At 39.2% G+C, this 18391-nt stretch overlaps 1 protein-coding gene across 1 annotated transcript; it reads left to right on the top strand.

Moving 5' to 3' along the window:
* The first annotated feature begins 1832 nt into the window (after positions 1-1832).
* MECR (mitochondrial trans-2-enoyl-CoA reductase) lies at positions 1833-17350 on the top strand. Its single transcript, XM_072420179.1, has 10 exons — positions 1833-1987; positions 4674-4771; positions 5849-5980; positions 8743-8886; positions 8972-9074; positions 12775-12877; positions 12953-13026; positions 14267-14327; positions 16099-16171; positions 16284-17350. Exons 1-10 carry the CDS (start codon positions 1887-1889, stop codon positions 16448-16450), a joined length of 1056 nt encoding a protein of 351 aa, XP_072276280.1. The 5' UTR covers positions 1833-1886; the 3' UTR covers positions 16451-17350.
* Positions 17351-18391: the final 1041 nt, after the last annotated feature.

The following is an 18391-nucleotide window of genomic DNA, read 5'->3' as shown; positions in this document are numbered from 1 at the left end:
ACAACTGATTAGAAAACTTTTTATAATCAATTTTTATCAATCTAAAATTAGTACAATAATGGTGAAACCTTCCCTACACATATGAAAGTAGTGTTTGGGGCATGTTGAATGTGGTAAAAGGGCATATAGGTGTGGAAGTAGTTAAGGAAGTGTCCGGGGCAGATGGTGGATAGGTCACAAGTGTGCTGTATGAGAACAGTGACAGAATCAAACTGTTGGCTGGTAATATGGAACAACAGACTATCACATCATATATACCGTAGTACACTGGACAGATACTTTAAGGACAGAGATACGTTCCACGTGCTTTATGTAAAGGGTTCAGTGTTGTACCATTATTACAGGCACACTGACTATTATGAATACCACACAGGAGACTCCTGATACACTGCGCTGTAACTGTTTGAACAGGACAGTAATAATACAAAATAATTCTGACGCCTGGGCTGTATCTATCTGTAATTATTTTATTTGAAGCATGAAGGCACGGGACAAGGGCGATATTACTACCTGTATGGCTGCGATTGCTTTACAAACTTATCAAATGGTAACACTGTGATAAGGTGGGATATACAGCTTATACGCCATTTATATTTTTCCAAGTCAAATAAAACTGAAATTAAGGCTATCTTATAAAATATTACTTTTTAATACGATTCATCATGCTTAATACCAGATAACAAAAAGACAAAATACTGTATTATTCTTTCTTAACTTTTCTTTTGACTTCACTCGCCGTGGAATCATGCGTATGCATTGTTGTTATACCCTTGTTACCTGTATGCCGATAACTTTTTTTACCTCATCCTTTTCTAAGCTGTTTATATCTATATCATAGTCTTTCCATGGGTGGTGTTCATAGTGCTGCCATAGTGATAATCTTCTACAGAGGGTGCAGGCAGCATTTTGTGGCCACAATCAACTGCAGTAGGAGCAGCCAGGTCTATATAGTATCTGGTATCTGAGTGATTGTAGGCAGCCAACTCGCTGCCAATGTCATCCCCCAAACACAGAAGCAGAAAGGAACTTTTCTCTGTTAGCATTATTGCAGCGCTGTCAGTAACATGGCAACCCATAAATAATGTGTGCAGGATTGCAAAATGCTGGGTGGTAAAAGCTGAAGAATCAACCCATATGTGTGATGCCAATATTATTATTATTATTATTAATAAGCAGAATTTATATAGCGCCATCATATTATGCAGCGCCGTACATGAAATAAGGATTGGAAATGACAGACAGAGACACAGGAGGAGAAGAGGACCCTGGCCCGAAGAGCTTACAATCTAGGAGGTGGGGAAGTAATGGCAATATCAGGAAACAATCTTAGGCTGGATTCACACGATGTGTTTTGTCAGTGTGTGAAACTTTGATGACATGCATGGTTTAATGTGTTGTATTGATGTGTAACCACTAAATCCAAAAGATTTATTTTTACTCTCTAAAGTCGCATTTTTTCAATTCCGCATCTCCATTTTCTGCAAGTACACACCAAACTAGGCCTGTTAGTAACAGATTTACGCTTCATATGGCATTAGGCATGTGGTGTGTATATATGTTATATATTTATATTTGTTTGTATATCCTTTTATGTTCAGTAACACGTTCTTTTAAAATTACAGGCAAAGCTGGAAAAAACAGCAGCACATAAAGGAACCTGTCAGTCATGTTAGTAATAATCAGTATTTATGACTGAAGTGACCCCCCATATGGAGCACAGAGCAGCTCACACTCCCCTCACTACACACGGCTAGACTAAGCAGTCACTGCGCGTCTCCTCAGGCGGGATGTGCTTAGTCAGCAGGGGGCGTGGTTTATCGTGACGGGAAAAGGGCATGGGCGGAGCCTAGGCGTCACGGATCGGCACTCGGGAGGAAGGTGAAGACATGTGGCCGGGGCTGAGGCTGATTCGGCGCCAGCTGAGCACATTAGCGGCAGCCCGGGGGGTGGTGTACGAGAAGCACGGAGAACCATCGCAGGTGCTACGGTGAGACACAAGCTCCCATAAAAAAAAGTGTGCAAGCAGTGACCTAGAGGAGCGCGGCATTGTGGGAAAACAGGGAGAAAGCGTGACTCGCAGCATCGCATCATATGGGAGGAGGGGCGTGGCCAAAGTGTGACATGTGGGCTGGCAATGGCTGTGTCATGGAGGACAGATACTGGGAAGGTGAAGGATGACAGGGAAGCAGCATAGCAGGCAGTGCTCCATGATGGGAAGCTTAGAATAATGTGGAATTATTCCCATGTTGGTTTTTACAGGTGATAGATCTGATAATGTATCCTGGCTGCATGGGACACAGGTGATGTGAATTATTATTATTAAACAGGATTAATATAGCGCTAACATATTATGCAGCGCTGTACATTAAATAGGGGCTGCAAATGACAGACAAATCCAGACAGGGACACAGGAGGAGAGGAGGAACCCTGCCCCGAAGAGCTTACAATCTAGGAGGAGGGGAAATGAACACAATATGAGGGGAGAATATCGACATGCATCAATTGTGCAAATTCTACATAATAAATAATGAGATTTAAAGCTAAACTCAGCACAACAAACCAATACCTTGTGTTTATATTTAAGAAACATGCCAATGACAGGAGAAATAGTAGAACAGTAGACTGAGAACTGAGCTCATCGGTCTGCTGCTTCTTCTTTCACTTTACATTCCAAGGGGGAACCCGACCAGTGTTCCTGAACTGCACGAAACAAAGGTCAGGCCTTCTAAAAGACTGTGTTGTGGGAGAACTGAGTGTAAGACAAAGATTAACAGAACACACCAATATGAATTCAATCTGTGTATTTAGATTTCAGTTTCAGTGGTGTGTGCAGTGTTCTCCCCAGCCCCATTTAGCTGGGCGCACCACCCGGCACTTTTCATTAATGACCCGGCTGTTTTTGGGTAGTTACTAATAAGTTGGGTCACAATATAAGGTCTGTCACCCGCCTAAAATTTCTTCCCACCCTGTAAAACAAATTTTGAGTTGAGCAGTGTGTGTGTGTGTTATTCATTTCTTAGGATTCTATTGAATTTGAAATTCTTTTCTAATAAAGTTTTGTCAAACTGAATTTTTAGCTGGTCCTTCAATGTCCCCTTGGGATGAATAAAAGGACCAACATAAAGCTTTTATAATCCAAATATGTTACATTATATCGATTTAATCCCTGAATTCCTCTGCCATCAAACATTTTATTTAACTGATGCCAAAAACAAAATGCAAATGTACGCACCCTAAGCGCTGAAAGGCTACAGCACCAAGCAGATGAGGGCAAAAGGGGTACAAGGCTCTGCAATCTGACTATAGCACAGCGTTTCTCAACCAGTGGTTGCTAGGGGTGCAGTGAGCAATTTGTGACTCCCAGGTCAGTTTGAGTGACACCGATGATTTTTTTAGATATCTGTAAGGGTGACATTCTTTCCACTGGCCAGCAATTTTTACCGCATGTTTTAGTTTTGCATCGATATCCAAAGGTTGAATCAACTTGCAGTTTTTTGTTTTTTTTAAATAAAAAAAAAAATGAATACGGTGTATATTGCAGCTCACAAGTTCATAATGTGGTGGCTGCATTTGTTTATTTCCAGACTTACAGTATTTTTATTGAGTGCAGGACATACATCCTGACCTTGCTGGAGATGCAGTGTCATGACTGTGATTTGTAAATTACTACTTCCATCATCACCTTTGTAATAGAAAGTCAAGCCTGTATGACTTCCACGGCTTCCTTTATAGACACAGTGAAGAGTTGAGTGTAGCCACAAAGGCAAAAATGTATGATATGCACAGGATTACCAAAATAAAGAGAGAAAACTAATGCAGCCACCACATCCAAGGACTGGTAAGTTACAATTAAATAATTTTTGTTTTGGTTTTTTGGAGTCTAGTTTAAAGAGGTCCACATCAAAGTGGATCTATTGCCCCCCCTTTTTTTACTTTATATAAGGCTCTCTTATATATAGAAAAAAAATTTTTTCATAAACTTTTTAAAGTAAAAACTAAATAGGGACCTCGCCGCCTCCTGGGATACATACAATCTTGAGCATGTGCAGAAGGTGCTTTCCTCAAATGTAAAAAAAAAATGCCGACCTCACACATGCACACTGCGAGCAGCATTTTTTTTGTACATTTCCTGGAACCACACCACCCAATCCCCCTCCTCTGCAATGCAAGATCAGGTGACTTGTAAAGAACCCAGAAAAGGATGGCGGTACCTGGTGTCTAGTCCGCGCAGGAACAAATATGGAAGATGATACAGGATGGCACTGAAGGACTGGGGTCCCTTAGGGATCGAGGGCTTTCCAACTTGTTTTCTCATTTACTGATAGTTCCGCTTTAAATATTTGCCCTGGAATGTCCAGAAGAGCTTTTCAACCAATGAGCATACAGACAAGGGTAAACAGTAACCTGGTATCCATGGACTATTGAACTTTCCATCTTCATTAATCTTTGTTTTCACTAAATAAACTAATGTAATGTAGTAATGGCTGGAATAGTGTATAGACAAGTACAAAAACCACGGGACAGTGAGCATCTTTCTTTTGTGTGACTCTAGGAGTTCTGATTGGCTACTATAGTTTTGCTTTTGTGCCTTGTTATATTAATTTTTATGTCTCCTCATTAAACATTGCTCATTTTCTTTATATATATATTCCTAACACTGGCTTTGTAATTAGTCTGCAGAAACTAGAAGTTACTTCACCATCCGAATATGAAGTCAGAGTTAAAATGTTGGCTGCCCCCATAAATCCTTCTGATATAAACATGATTCAAGGTAAGATCTTTTCTGGTAAATTCTAAATGTGAAATATGAACATACAAAAATAAATAACCTAATAATATGCAAAGTATACTACATGTACATGGTATCCTATTTTTAAGGATTATTCCACCCCAAACTAATACTTCTGTGTATGGTAGATGCTGGAGAGTTAAAGCCTAACTTTAGGAAATTCTGAATTTGATATTTAATCAGCCACTTGAAGTCCACTGTACATTGAAGCCAGTCAGGTATGTTTATTTGTTGTTAGGTGGAAATAGCATATTGACAAACAGATGAGTTCAACAGTACACTTCTTCTTTCAATGTCCAGTCACAGTTTGGAGGAGGTGCAAGACCATTAAAGACCAAAACAATGAGTGCTCTTGCTATATCAGACAGATCTGTGCTGTCAGGACAGAAATGTAAATTTCATGGCAAGTCAAATAGTGTGTTTGTCTGGAGGTCAGTGACAGATCTCTGCACTTTACATCCTGGGCCTGAGCGTCTACTGTGGCCATTGTGCAGAGCTCTTGAGCTCAAGGTTGTGTTTTCTTTTCCCTCTCTAAATTTTGAGTGGACTGGCCCTTTTAAGATGATGAATTCTAGCTTTACAGGCTCCTCTCCTTTGCTGAAATGTATTTCTTGGCTGATGGACATCCAGCATCGTCTAGCTCTTACCTCCCCAACTAAACTGACCCTGTCCTTCCCTTTCATGCTCTGGATTTCGGTTCTTTCTATCATGGAGACACAGCATTACTTGTGGGTGTTACCACAGCTTTCTGTTTTCAGGAAGCTATGTACAGCACACTGTCATCCCCTCCCACCATCCATGATCTGCCTGCATTGCAGAGACTTTGTGATGATGTCACTGGATTTAAGATAAGGTATGTAAAGAAAACAGGTTTTATTTAGTCATTTCATTAGCAATTTTACAAGGGTTGAAATGAGAATTCAGGAAAGACAAAATATACCTCAGTTGTAATAGAATCTTTATATACACATTATCAGATGTGCAAAGTTTTTAAGGGTAGACTTTGTGTCCATGAACCTCCTAAATGACAGTAATATGCAATACCTTATGTTTTCACAGGAACGTATGCTTTCCTGCCCCAGTTACCAGCTGTAGGGGGCAATGAAGGAGTAGGCGTGGTTGCAGAGGTTGGAAATCATGTGTCTTCAGTAAGGCCCGGAGATTGGGTAATTCCAGTGGATGCTGGCTTAGGTATGAAAGTATCTAACCTTTTTATTTTCTTAGTTTTACTTGAATATTATTATTTTTACTATGTTGAGGCATTTTATAAACTATAGCAATACAGTTTACTGTAATTACTGTCTTGTTTGGACCAATTCTGTCAATTAAAGAATACAGGGCTCTGATAATTTTGGTAATACTGCCCACCCTCAAGGGGATTGGACATTGAAAGACACATGTAGGCCAGCCCAGTAAATCCCATCTACTACCAGAATGGCTCAGTTTTGTGTTAATTTCCAAGGAGGATGGACATCTTTCCAGAAAATCTGTTTCAAGAAATAGAAGAAAGAAAGAAGAAGAAGAAGAAGAAAGACAAAAAAAAATACCAGTATTAGCTTGGAAGAAACCTTACATGTAGGTGCTTTTCAGCTCCAGTTAGCTTAACAGAGGTGCGCTTTCTGGGTTCAAAACTCTGGCTTTGTAGCTGTCCTGACCTTAAATACTGATTTAGATGAATAGGCCTGCCAGGTCATAATACAGAAGGTCCCTCTTTAGGTTGTTGTGTGTCCATTTTGAATTCCCTGTATATTTTTGGCCCCATCACATAAGGGAATATCTATCTTTCCCTCCGTGGAAAGATCATAAAGACTAATGCCAGCCTGGCTGTGGGAGAAGTCCTGGATACAAAAAGGGGCTTGGCCAATGGAGAAATCTCATACAGCTCATCTAGTTGCATCAAGAGAGTATTTCTGGTCCAGGGAAGAACTTCACATTTCAGCCTTATCAGGTGTGGATAATTGGCTGGCAGACTTTCTCAAACTAGCAACACCTCGACCCATGGAAGCACCCAGTGGGCCCAGAATGCCTTCTGGCATTCACATTTAGCAATGAACTTGACAGGTTTGTTTCCTGGTACGAAGGTCCTCTAGCCGAAGTAATGGAAGCATTTCTTGGGGCCCTGTGGTATCGTTACTCCTTGATTTATGCCTTTCCTCCTCTGAAGCTTTTTCCTTGTCTGTTCCACAAAATTGAGATGTAGGACATTCCAGTAATCGTCACTGAGCCAAGTTGGCCTAGGCAGATTTTTTTTTTATGCCAACTCGAGGCTGATACTCTCTGGTTTTTGCCAGACTGCCGGGATGTCTTTTCTCAAGGACTGATTTTCATCCTCCCTTATGCTCCTTGGCTTTAATGGCATGTCTGTAGAAGTCTGCCTTAATTTAGCAAGCCTGCTTCATGCAAAGTCTATCATATGAATTTGAATTATTTCTTCATTTTGTTTGAATCTTAAGAATTTTATTATTTTTATATTATTTATCCTCTTACCCCAGAGAGTTTCTGGCCACACCTCAAACAGGACATTGTTCTCCCTTTCCTTGTGTCAATCTCCATCTCATCTGAGAGAAATTTCCCTCCTCTGTCTGAACATCAGTGTGGCTGTAAGAATGTACCTTTCAGAAATGTCTTCTTACGGGATTTCCTTTTTAGGATTCTAGATGGACCCTGTAAGAGTGATCTGACTTCTAAGTCCACCATCTCTAGATCTTATAGTCTCAGGAAAAAAGGTTATCCCTTTCTCACACATCTACATGTGTTAGTATCTCTTGGACATTTAGATCTCATTCATTTGTTTTCTTTATTTTTAAGGCTTCCACTTTTTCTTTTATTCACACATTTTACCAAGTAAATGTTGCAACTTCTGATAATTATTCAGTGATCATGTTGTTCACCCAGCCATTTAGGCTGCAAAGCAGTCCTTTTTAGGACAGTTAGACCACCTTTAGTGCCTCAGATGGTATTAGATTCCTTTCTCCTTCTATAAAAAAAATACGATTTTTGTAAGAACTAACTGTAAAATTGTTATTTTGCAGTCCATTTCCGACGCAGGTCCAATCCCTTTGTGTATTTGATCAACTTTTTGGCATGCTTGTTGGGAACTAAGGTTGTGTACACATATTCAATATTTGTCACTGGAAACCATCTTTCATGACTGCTCCCGGTGACAAAAGAGTGATAGAGTGGAACCCTGCTATGCTCTTCTCGCTTGCCTTGTATTGCGGTTGTTCATAGATTTACCAGGACAGATTCTTAAATAATGTCAGGCAACCACTCTACACATGTTGGATTCTCGCCCAAAACAAGCCCATTCATTCGTATGCAGTGAGAATCATCTGACGTGTGTACATAGCCTAAGTCAGGCATTTCCAAAGTCCGGCGCGGGGGCCAATTGAGGCCCGTGTTCAAATTTCCACCAGCCCGCAGCCTCGTGTCATGAAATCAATAATTTGCGGCTTGCCAGCACTGTTGATCACCGTATAAAATACACGCGTACAAAAAAACTATTTTTTATTTCATTAGCGTTGATCAACCACCTTGCAATTTATCAGCCCACTACTCCGCGGGCATATTCGGCAGGATAGTGGGCATGTGCTGTGCGGGACCTGCATGGACCACGCCCACTCTGATTCCAAGAACGTGCTTTGCACAGAGCCTGCACTGACACTGGACTCCGTGCACAGGGAATCCCTCACATCACCCTGGTGGGTGTGTGCTGTGCGGGACCCGCGCACACCACGCCCACACTAACCCTGAGTACGTGCTGAATGGTTGGCATAACCATTTGTTGCATCGAGTTAAAAAAATTCTGTGATCAATCACATTTCTAAACAAATACATCATTTAACATGTTTTATTTTACCATTTCTTTGACATTTTGCTGAGATATTCAAAGCATACAATTTTTAGTGTTTCATTTTTTAGAGTGCCAATTATTACACAAATGTTTTCTTCAGGCACATGGCGTACAGAAGGTGTTTTCAATGAGGCAGCACTAATGCGTGTCCCAAGTGACATATCAGTTGAGATAGCAGCGACTTTGAGTGTCAACCCCTGCACAGCTTATAGATTGCTCTCTGACTATGAGATCCTGCGACCTGGTAAGTGTTAAGAAATTGTAATAAATCAATAAAAAGAAGACTTCACAAACCTTGCTTCATATTTTACTTCCTTCTTTTATCACAGGCGATTCAATAATACAGAATGCCAGCAATAGTGGTGTTGGCCAGTCTGTTATACAGATTGCAACCTCCTTGGGCATCACTACTATTAATATAGTAAGGGACAGGTATGTACACCAAAAGTTTGTGATGGTAGCTTCCTTTCCTTTATGTGCACTGTATATATTTCAGCTTTGCATTTTGTTATTCATGAACAACTGACTAATGGGAGCATAATTAGGCTTTCTGTTAATATTATAAAAATGCTATAACTTCAGACAGATCATACCCAACCTGCTTCATACCCTAATTGCCAAACTATAGTTTTGTAAATATGTGTTAAAAATCATGGGTTAGAATAAAATTCTTAATATATTGAGGGTTAAAAGTGTTCCCTCTCTAAGCTGAGCTAGATAGAACTTTTCACATCTATGTATATATAGTGGATATTCCAATGCTTTCCTAGTGTAAGTTGCAGGACAAAATTGCTAGGGATCAGAGGAAGTAGAGCAGGCATGTCCAAAGTCCCGCCAATTGCATGAATAATAAATGGTCTGTGTGTGCGCGTACGCACAGGGAGTCACCTTTGCTTGTAGTGGGTGTGTGCTGTGCTGGACCCGCACTGACCATGCCCACTTTAATTCAAAGAAAGTTCTCTGCATGGAGTCTACACTGACACCAAACTCTGTGCACAGAACTTTCTTTAAATCAGAGTGGGCGTGGAGTGCGGGTCCTGCATAGCACACGCCCACTACAAACATAGGGGATTCACTGCACACAGCTCAACATAGCACACATGACAACACTGCACACAGCACAACACATCATATAGTTCGATCCATAAATATTTGGACAAAAACAACTTTTTTCTAATTTTGGTTCTGTACATTACCATAATTAGTTTTAAATAAAACAACTCAGATGCAGTTGAACTGCAGACTTTCAGTTTTAATTCAGTGGGTTGAACAAAAAGATTGCATAAAAATGTAAGGAACTAAAGCCTTTTTTTTTTACACAATCACTTCATTTCAGGGGCTCAAAAGTAATTGGACAATTTAATCAAAGGCTATTTCATGGGCTGGTGTGGACCATTCCTTCAATATGTCATCAATTAAGCAGATAAAAGGCCTGGAGTTAATTTGAGGGGGTGCTTGTATGTGGAAGATTTTGCTGTGAAAAGACAAAATGTGGTCAAAGGAGCTCTCCATGCAGATGAAAAAATCCATCCGAGAAATTTCTACAATATTAGGAGTGGCAAAATCTATAGTTTGCTACCATATGAGAAAGACCTGGACAAATGAAAAGCCAAAAGACCTGGACGTCCACAGAAGACAACAGTGGTGGATGATGGCGGAATCATTTCTATGGTGAAGAGAAACCCCTTCACAACAGCCAACCAAGTGAACAACACTGTCCAGGAAGTAGGCGTATCGATATCCAAGTCTACCATAAAGAGAAGACTGCATGAATGTAAATACAGAGGGTGCACTGGAAGGTGCAAGACACTTATAAGCCTCAAGAATAGAAAGGCTAAATTGGACTTTGCTCAAAAATAACATCTAAAAAAGCCAGCACAGTTCTGGAAAAACATTCTTTAGACAGATGAAACCAAGATCAACCTTTACCAGAATGATGGCAATAAAAAAGTATAGATAAGGCGTGGAACAGCTCATGATTCAAAGCATACCACATCATCTGTAAAACATGACAGAGGCAGTGTGATGGCTTGGGCGTGCATGGCTGCCAGTGGCACTGGGACACTAGCGTTTATCAGTGATGTGACACAGGACAGAAGCAGCCGAATGAATTCTGAGGTGTTCAGAGACATACTGTCTGCTCAAATCAAGCTAAATGCAGTCACATTGATTGGGAGGCGTTTCATAATACAGATGGACAATGACCGAAAACATACAGCCAAAGCAACCCAGGAGTTTATTAAAGCAAAGAAGTGGAATATTCTTAAATTACCAAGTCAGTCACCTGATCTGAACCCAATTGAGCATGCATTTCACTTGTTGAAGACTAAATTTCGGACAGAAAGGCCCACAAACAAACAGCAACTGAAAGTCGCTGCAGTAGAGGCCCGGCAGAGCATTAAAAGGGAGGAAACCCATTATTTTCGGCTTTTTAGTTTTTCCAATTACTTTTAAGCCCTTAAAAAGAAGTGATTGTGTTAAAAAAGGCTTTAGTTCCTCACATTTTTATGCAATCTTTTTGTTTAACCCACTGAATTAAAGCTGACAGTCTGCAGTTCAACTGAATCTGAGTTGTTTCAAATAACATTTATTGTGGTAATGTACAGAACCAAAATTAGAAAAAAGTCTATGTCCAATTATTTATGGACCTAACTGTATATATCTAAATATATACACACACACACATATGATTATGTTGCTGATTAATTGACAGTTGTAAAGTTCAACAATACCAGTAACATTGACATTTTTTATTATAAATGTTAAAAACAAGGCATAATACAGCAAGGCATGCAGACCACATATGCATGAATCATCCTCCACGCATTTTGTGCTGTATTATCGCTTGTTTTGTTTTTAAAATTTCAAATTGTGTTTAAAAAATTTCAATGTCACTGGTATTGTTGAATTTTACAATATATATGATACAATATACAATAAATATATATAGTAAAACACAAAGAAACTTATTATGGTGCTTGGCATGAGAAGAGTGGCCAAGCTTGCCAGTGCACGTTAATGGTTCAAAGAATGTCAGGCTGAATGGTTGGCCCCCACACATTTTCACCTCACCAAATCTAGCCCTCTTTGCAAAAAGTTTGGACACCCCTGAAGTAGAGGCTCCCGCTCCAAACAGTTAAACCTCACTACACAACCACTAGCAGAACGCTTGTGATGGGTGCCTCTCTTGCTTTAATTGAGTTGGTAGCTGAATGTTGCTTAAAATAGTTCTTTTCTCATATGGTTTGGACATATAGCCCGATAAGTTAAAGTAGGTACTAGAGGAACTGGTAAGATAAACTGTCTCTAGGCTATTGACATAGGTAACAAATAATTCTGTAGCAATTTGGCATGGTCAAGATACTTCCGAAGACACATAAATATGCTTTGTTATGCAGAAAATTAGACCTACAGAACCAAAATATGACATTACAGTGAGTGCTAACATGATCATCCCAGAATGAAATAATAGAATGGGTAATGGTTTGTTAACATATCTAGCATGTAAGTTATCTAGCTATTTACTTTTGTGAACCCAGAAATGTTTTTAAGCCGAGTGGGAAGAAATTGTAGGCAGGTGGCAGCCCCTGTATTGTGACCAACTTATCAGTGATTACCCAAAAAACAGCCGGGTGGTTACTGAAAAGTGCCGGTCAGTGCACCCAGCTAACAGAGGCTGGAGAGGACACTGATTTTAGATTAAAATATTGCCAAGTGCAGTTCTGTGTTCAATATTTAATGCTAAAGCTGCATACACACCTGGAATTATTGTCATTGGAAAGGATCTTCACGATCATTTCCAACGACAAAAGACTGAAAGATGCAGGAACCCTGCTATGCCGTCTCCCCCTTCCCTTGCATTACGATCGTTCGGCGTCCATTGTCCGTGAATCCACCAGGACGGTTGTTCGGACGTTTGACGACGAGCGCTGCACAGACGCTCAATTCCCGCTCGATATCGGCCTTCAGTCGATTATCGGGTGAGAACCATTGGATGTGTGTACGTAGCTTAACTCAACTAGTACTGATGAGTTAGTCTGAGTGTAGTGCTCTGTTATCTGGTATGATAATCAAAACTAATGTGACCCATTAAGTAACAAGCCTTCTGAAAAATTCACCTGTAATTCTAAAGGCCAGATCTTCCAAACCTGATGCAAAGGCTTCATGATTTGGGAGCAGATCACGTAATCACAGAGGAACAGCTGCGTAAGCCAGAGATGAAGGATTTGTTTAAGGTAAGACCAATCATCATGTCTATTATAAATCTTTCTGCTTCAATGTCTGTGATGCCATAATTAAGTGTCTTGCAGACTTGCCCCCGTCCACGATTAGCATTGAACTGCGTTGGTGGGAAAAGCACAACTGAAATGCTACGTCATTTAGAGTAAGTAACTATAAAAATTGCATTTTTTTTTTTTAGAATATGTTTTTTAAGGTGTACATAACAAATAGACAGCATAAACAAATTGTAATTTCATCTTTGACATCTTCCCCAAGTCATACTAAGGACAGGAGTAGTAAACGCAACAACTTTTCCAAGGTTTCCAACCAAGTATTAGAAATGAACATTTAATTTTCAGCTTTTTATTTTGTCCAATTACTTTTGAGCCTCTAAAATGAAGTGATTGTGTTAATATAAGGCTTTAGTTCCTCACATTTTTATGCAATCTTTTTGTTCAACCCGCTGAATTAAAGCTGAAAGTCTGCAGTTCAACTGCATCTTGGTTTTTTCATTTCAAATTATTTGTGGTACTGTACAGAACCAAATGCAAAACCAAAATGCAAAAAAAGTTGTCTCTGTCCAAATATTAATGTCCCTCACTGTAAATCCTGTTTAACAGTTATACATGATTTCACTATAAATGACCATTTTGTGTTAAAAATTAAGTAAACACATATAGGTTGATCTGTGTTTACAGTTTTCTCTAGGATCCCCTGCAAAGTCCAGCTAATACTGGTTGATCTTGACAAGTGAATTCCCGCTAACAACGATGCTGCTCTGCTTATGCCAAAAGAGTACAGTTGCCACTGTCATGTATGCTGTGCCTGTTTGTGCTACAGTGGGGTGAAACAAATGTTGGAAGGGGCCTGGCTTCCAAAATTCTTGCGGTTTTCCATGCCATTACCATGTCACACAGCACTTGGCAACACCAGTCCAAAAATTCCTACCCACTGCTTTCTGGCTTGAAAGCACTGCCTGACACTTTCTAATTTCCTCCCCATTAACTGCTAGGCATACACTGCCATTTTTTTCTCACTTGTATTTTTAGTTGATAATGCTTTCATAGTTACAATTGATTTGAACTGATCAACTACAAGGGTTCAACGTATCGCCCACGTGTTTGATATTTGATCAGTATTATGAATTATGCACCCTTTATTGTTTAAATACTAATTGTGGCATATAAAGTAGTTTTGAGATTTCCATACAATAGGTAACCAATGGGGGAAAAGCCTTATCTGAGGGATACTGATAATTATGCTAACTGCTTATAGTTTTGCTTCAACAACCTGTGTAGGAATTATCCAGCATGTGGATACAAATGCATTTTCTACACTGGTAGAAAGACTTTTTTTAATCTAGTAGATATGTATAATGGATGTTTTTTTTTTCTTGGCTTTAGTTATGGTGGCACTATGGTAACATATGGCGGAATGGCTAAGCAACCTGTTACTATTCCTGTGGTATGTAATTCACTATTTATGTGAAATGTCTATTTGTCTAGTGCTAATTTTGTGAAAATACCGCTGCAGGCGTTCTTAGTACTGAGCAAATACCAAAAGACCTCAGCACTAGACCATGTGTTCTCTCCTAAAATGTAACCTTTATTCCTTCAAAAGAAATGACATGGACAAGTGTTATAGAATACCATGTGGCCCAGCAAGGCTATTGTCTAGGTTTTAAACACTATTTAGGTTACTTTATTTTCTGTAACATGTTCATGTTATTATAAGCAAGCCTGTTAAAATGAATAGTAAATGCACATGTATATTGCAGTTTGCATTTCTTCCATATGTAAAAATCTCTATTCTATTATTGTCTTCTCACTACTTCTAATAAAACAACAAAAACAGTGCATTGATGCTCCTAAACACGCATAAGTGCATGTGAACATTTATGACATAACATGTAAATTGCATTATAAATAAGGCCATAAGTGCATGTGAAACCATGTCTGTTTTCAAACTAAAACTGTAATTAGAGATATTAAAGGTTGCTTTGCTGACCTAATACAACTGTATATACCATTGATTGCCCATGTGCACTGCCATGTTGAATGTTGGATTTGATGTCAGTAGTCCCAGTAGACTTAGGTGACACTCTGTAATATCTCCCTTTGCTCCACCCCTGGCTGCTATAAAAAAAATTGAGGTGAGAGAGAAGGGTGCTCAGCATAGATAGTAGCTTGTATGACTTGAAAGGAAGTGGGAATGAATACATCAACATAATGACCCACACACCGTGACAAAACAGTTGAACTGCTTCACTGTATTTGGCAGGCAACTTTGAAACCAACTAGTTATGTAGGCGCCCTGCATCTAGGCAATAAAGATGAATACAAGAAAGGCCACACACCACAAATCTGTGTCAAGCTCAACAATTATTGGTCCTAGGTGAACCAAGATGATCTTGGAACAAGCACATTCAGATGTGCTTTGCCCACTAGTGGAGCTTAATCATAGCATCAGTTAATGTGGTTTGACTGTGGGGGAGGTGGGGTGAGTATTGGCGTAAGAGCTGGAAATGTACATGCTTTGTATTTGTGGATAGAATGGGAAATAATTAGGACCCTCTGTTGGATTTCGGTGCATACTGTATGGTGAAAATGTTTTTACCTAATAAAGTGCTGGAAAATCTGTTACAGAAACATCAACAATATTAGATATTCAATTACTTTACCGGAACAAAACATAAGAGTAAATCTCTTTAACGAAGCAGCAAATATTATCAATACCCTGTTGAGTTTTACTCCTTTCTTGCTAAAATACTGGATTCTTTTAGGCTAACCCTTTTAATGTCCTGGTGCCTAACCTAAGGTTCTTTTGTGCTCTTGATAAGACCTTTGGGCTCCAGCAACTAGTAATATAATGTATTGACCATCAATGCTCAAAATTTCTTAGTGGTCAACCAAGCAATGAAATAACCTTCAGGTCTTTAGGAAACCCCTGCTATAATTATATATCCATAGCTCACAGTACATTAGTGTGTTGATCAATGGGAAGCATTAACTTTTATATGGTTGGTCAGTGGAATGAATGTCAAGCTTACAGATGGCCAAAAAGATAATCGGTGTTCCATAAACTGACCTGACAGTCAAAAATGACTTATCGTTCGAGGAACCCTAGAATGCAACCTTGGTCTAATCCGTAAACCTTTTAGTCAAAAGAGGCTATAGGGGGTTATGGAGTTTCTTGCAACTGTAATCACTATTTCTGTTCATTTTATCTTTTTTAGAGTGCTCTGATATTTAAAAATATCAAGTTATGTGGTTTTTGGGTGACTCAATGGAAAAGAGACCGACAACAGAGTGAGTACAATGCCTTGCACCTGTCTCTGTAGTAAATGGATCCCTAAGTATTTTAAAATTTGTTGTGCATAACATTGTTTTTTTTTTCTACTTTTGTAACCCTGTACTGTAGATCGTGAAGAAATCTCCAAAATGATCCGTGACCTTTGTGATTTGGTCCGCAGAGGAAGGCTTGTTCCTCCCCCTTGTTATGAGTGGCCATTAGAAGATTTTAAGCAGGCCTTACGGGATGCCCAGACTCCGTTTCTTTCTCGAAAACAGATCCTAATGATGCAGTGAGGCACTGAAATAAAGTACCTAAAGTTGACCTTTCACCTCCCTCGGTTCCTCATGTGTCCCAGTATCTCTGCTTGTTTTTTATATGCATACTTGACCCGTACATAACCCAGCTAATCCCACATCATCTTCATACCTACGCTCTATTACTGCATGACCCTTCCTACTCCACCATTTTTTTCAAACGTATTCCCCCACCCTTCCTTTCCAATCCATAATACATTACCCAAATTCATGCTTTCACAATTGGAGATCTGGCACAGCATGATCTGTGTACATGGAACCAGTTGCATTCTGGAATGTGTGGCTTGGGTATCCACAGTAATAATATGTCAGTCAAAGTTGTTTAGATGAGAAAAGAAAAATAAAGGTATGACGAAAGGAAGGCAAAAGTTTGTATTAATGAGGAAGGAGAAAATTACTATTAGCCAATGTTAAATTTATGGTGAAAGGCCTGCTTTAGGCTGTATGTCTTTATTTCTAACTATTAGAGCGGAAAATGTATATTTATAGATGTACTTTATAGATATATATTTTTATGCTAGCAAGTACAAACATCTCAAGTTAAATATTTATTGTGAAATGTGATTACATTATAAATACTGTTTTATGTGTTTTTAATTGTTTGTATATAAAGCTTGGTAGAACCTTCTCAATATACTGTCGCATTAAATAAACTGACATTTTCTTCCTTGGACTGTACAGTCATATTGATGAGCCGCTATATAGCAGCAAAATTAGAAGAAAGAGAATGAAAATGAAGGTTTTGGTTTATTGGCTAAGTATCTAAGAACAGCTTAAGCCCAACTGATCACAAGAAAAATACTCAGCTAGTGTAGACAAAAAAGGGACCACATTTGTTGAAATTTTTTACTGTGATAGCAATAAAGTGGTAAGAGAAAACTGTTTTGTGTGTGTGTTTGGGGTGGTTTTAAAAAAATGGGTTTCAACAGCAAATCACCAAATCTGGCCCTCTGCAAAAAGTTTGGACACCCTTGCTCTAGGTGAATTTGTCCCTAAATAAAGCCCCCAATTACTTAAGTTCAGGCATCCTGAAATTATGCATCTCTTCAGCCTTGATCCAGTATTCCTGCTGCCAAGACGAGAAATAAGCGGCTCCTTATTCAGCGAATAATATCTATATTTAGCCAATGTCATGTTGTTCACAAACACAGAATAAAGAGAATCTGATTGGCTACATGGCAGCTGTAAGACAGGTCGTGCTAGCCTTGAAGTGGGAGAGTGTTGTGACATTGGTCAGTTGTGTATTCTCAGTGATTCCAGTTGGGTTTGTGCTACCCTTGAAGTGGGCATTTGCAGTAATATAACTGGAAGTGCAAAATCACAGTAAATAACTCCCTGTGTACTGTACATCTCATATCTTCTAAATCATGTATTGTACAGACTTGAAGGTTTCTGGGTATAAAGAGAACCCTTATGGCATTAGCACAAAAAATTTTAACCCCCTTTCTTTGGAAGATAAAAGGTCACAAGTTCAAAACCACGAAAACAAGGATATCTTCTAACACAGATGGGGGATAGTATTTAGAGACCACAGGAGTCCTAAATTGAGTATGCAGGGCAGGGACACCTGGGTCTAATTTAGGACTCGTGGGGGCTGTGGTCTTCAAATAGCATTCCTAAATGAGAAGAGATTTGTTTCTTTTCTTATTTTGGAGGGTGCTAAAAGGATCTCCCTTATATTCTGAAATTTTAAGGTCCATCCAACAGGATATGAAGGATGTGAAACAAGATGTGATGATGTTACTGTACAAGCCCAAAAAAAGAGTAACACAAATCTCAGAGGTGGCATGATCTATTAGGACACTAGTAAAAAATATAAACTAGTACAAAGTATAGTATATTTTATATATAAATATAAAGTATAGTTCATGCTCTGTTCCAGACACTTACCACTTATAACTACTTAGTGTTAGTTACTAA

This window comes from Pyxicephalus adspersus, chromosome 1 (genome assembly GCF_032062135.1).
Source record: "Pyxicephalus adspersus chromosome 1, UCB_Pads_2.0, whole genome shotgun sequence".
NCBI classification, from domain to species: domain Eukaryota; kingdom Metazoa; phylum Chordata; class Amphibia; order Anura; family Pyxicephalidae; genus Pyxicephalus; species Pyxicephalus adspersus.
Note: the sequence above shows the minus strand (reverse complement) of the source record. Positions and strands in the feature narration are given on the sequence as shown.

What these genes read in the sequence shown, in the direction of transcription:
- MECR (XM_072420179.1), top strand. Translation starts at nt 1,887, where the DNA reads ATGTGGCCGGGGCTGAGGCTGATTCGGCGCCAGCTGAGCACATTAGCG. An exon ending in GAACCATCGCAGGTGCTACG is followed by an intron (nt 1,988 to 4,673) that starts GTGAGACACAAG and finishes CTTTGTAATTAG; the next exon opens with TCTGCAGAAACTAGAAGTTA. An exon ending in GAAATGCTACGTCATTTAGA is followed by an intron (nt 13,027 to 14,266) that starts GTAAGTAACTAT and finishes TCTTGGCTTTAG; the next exon opens with TTATGGTGGCACTATGGTAA.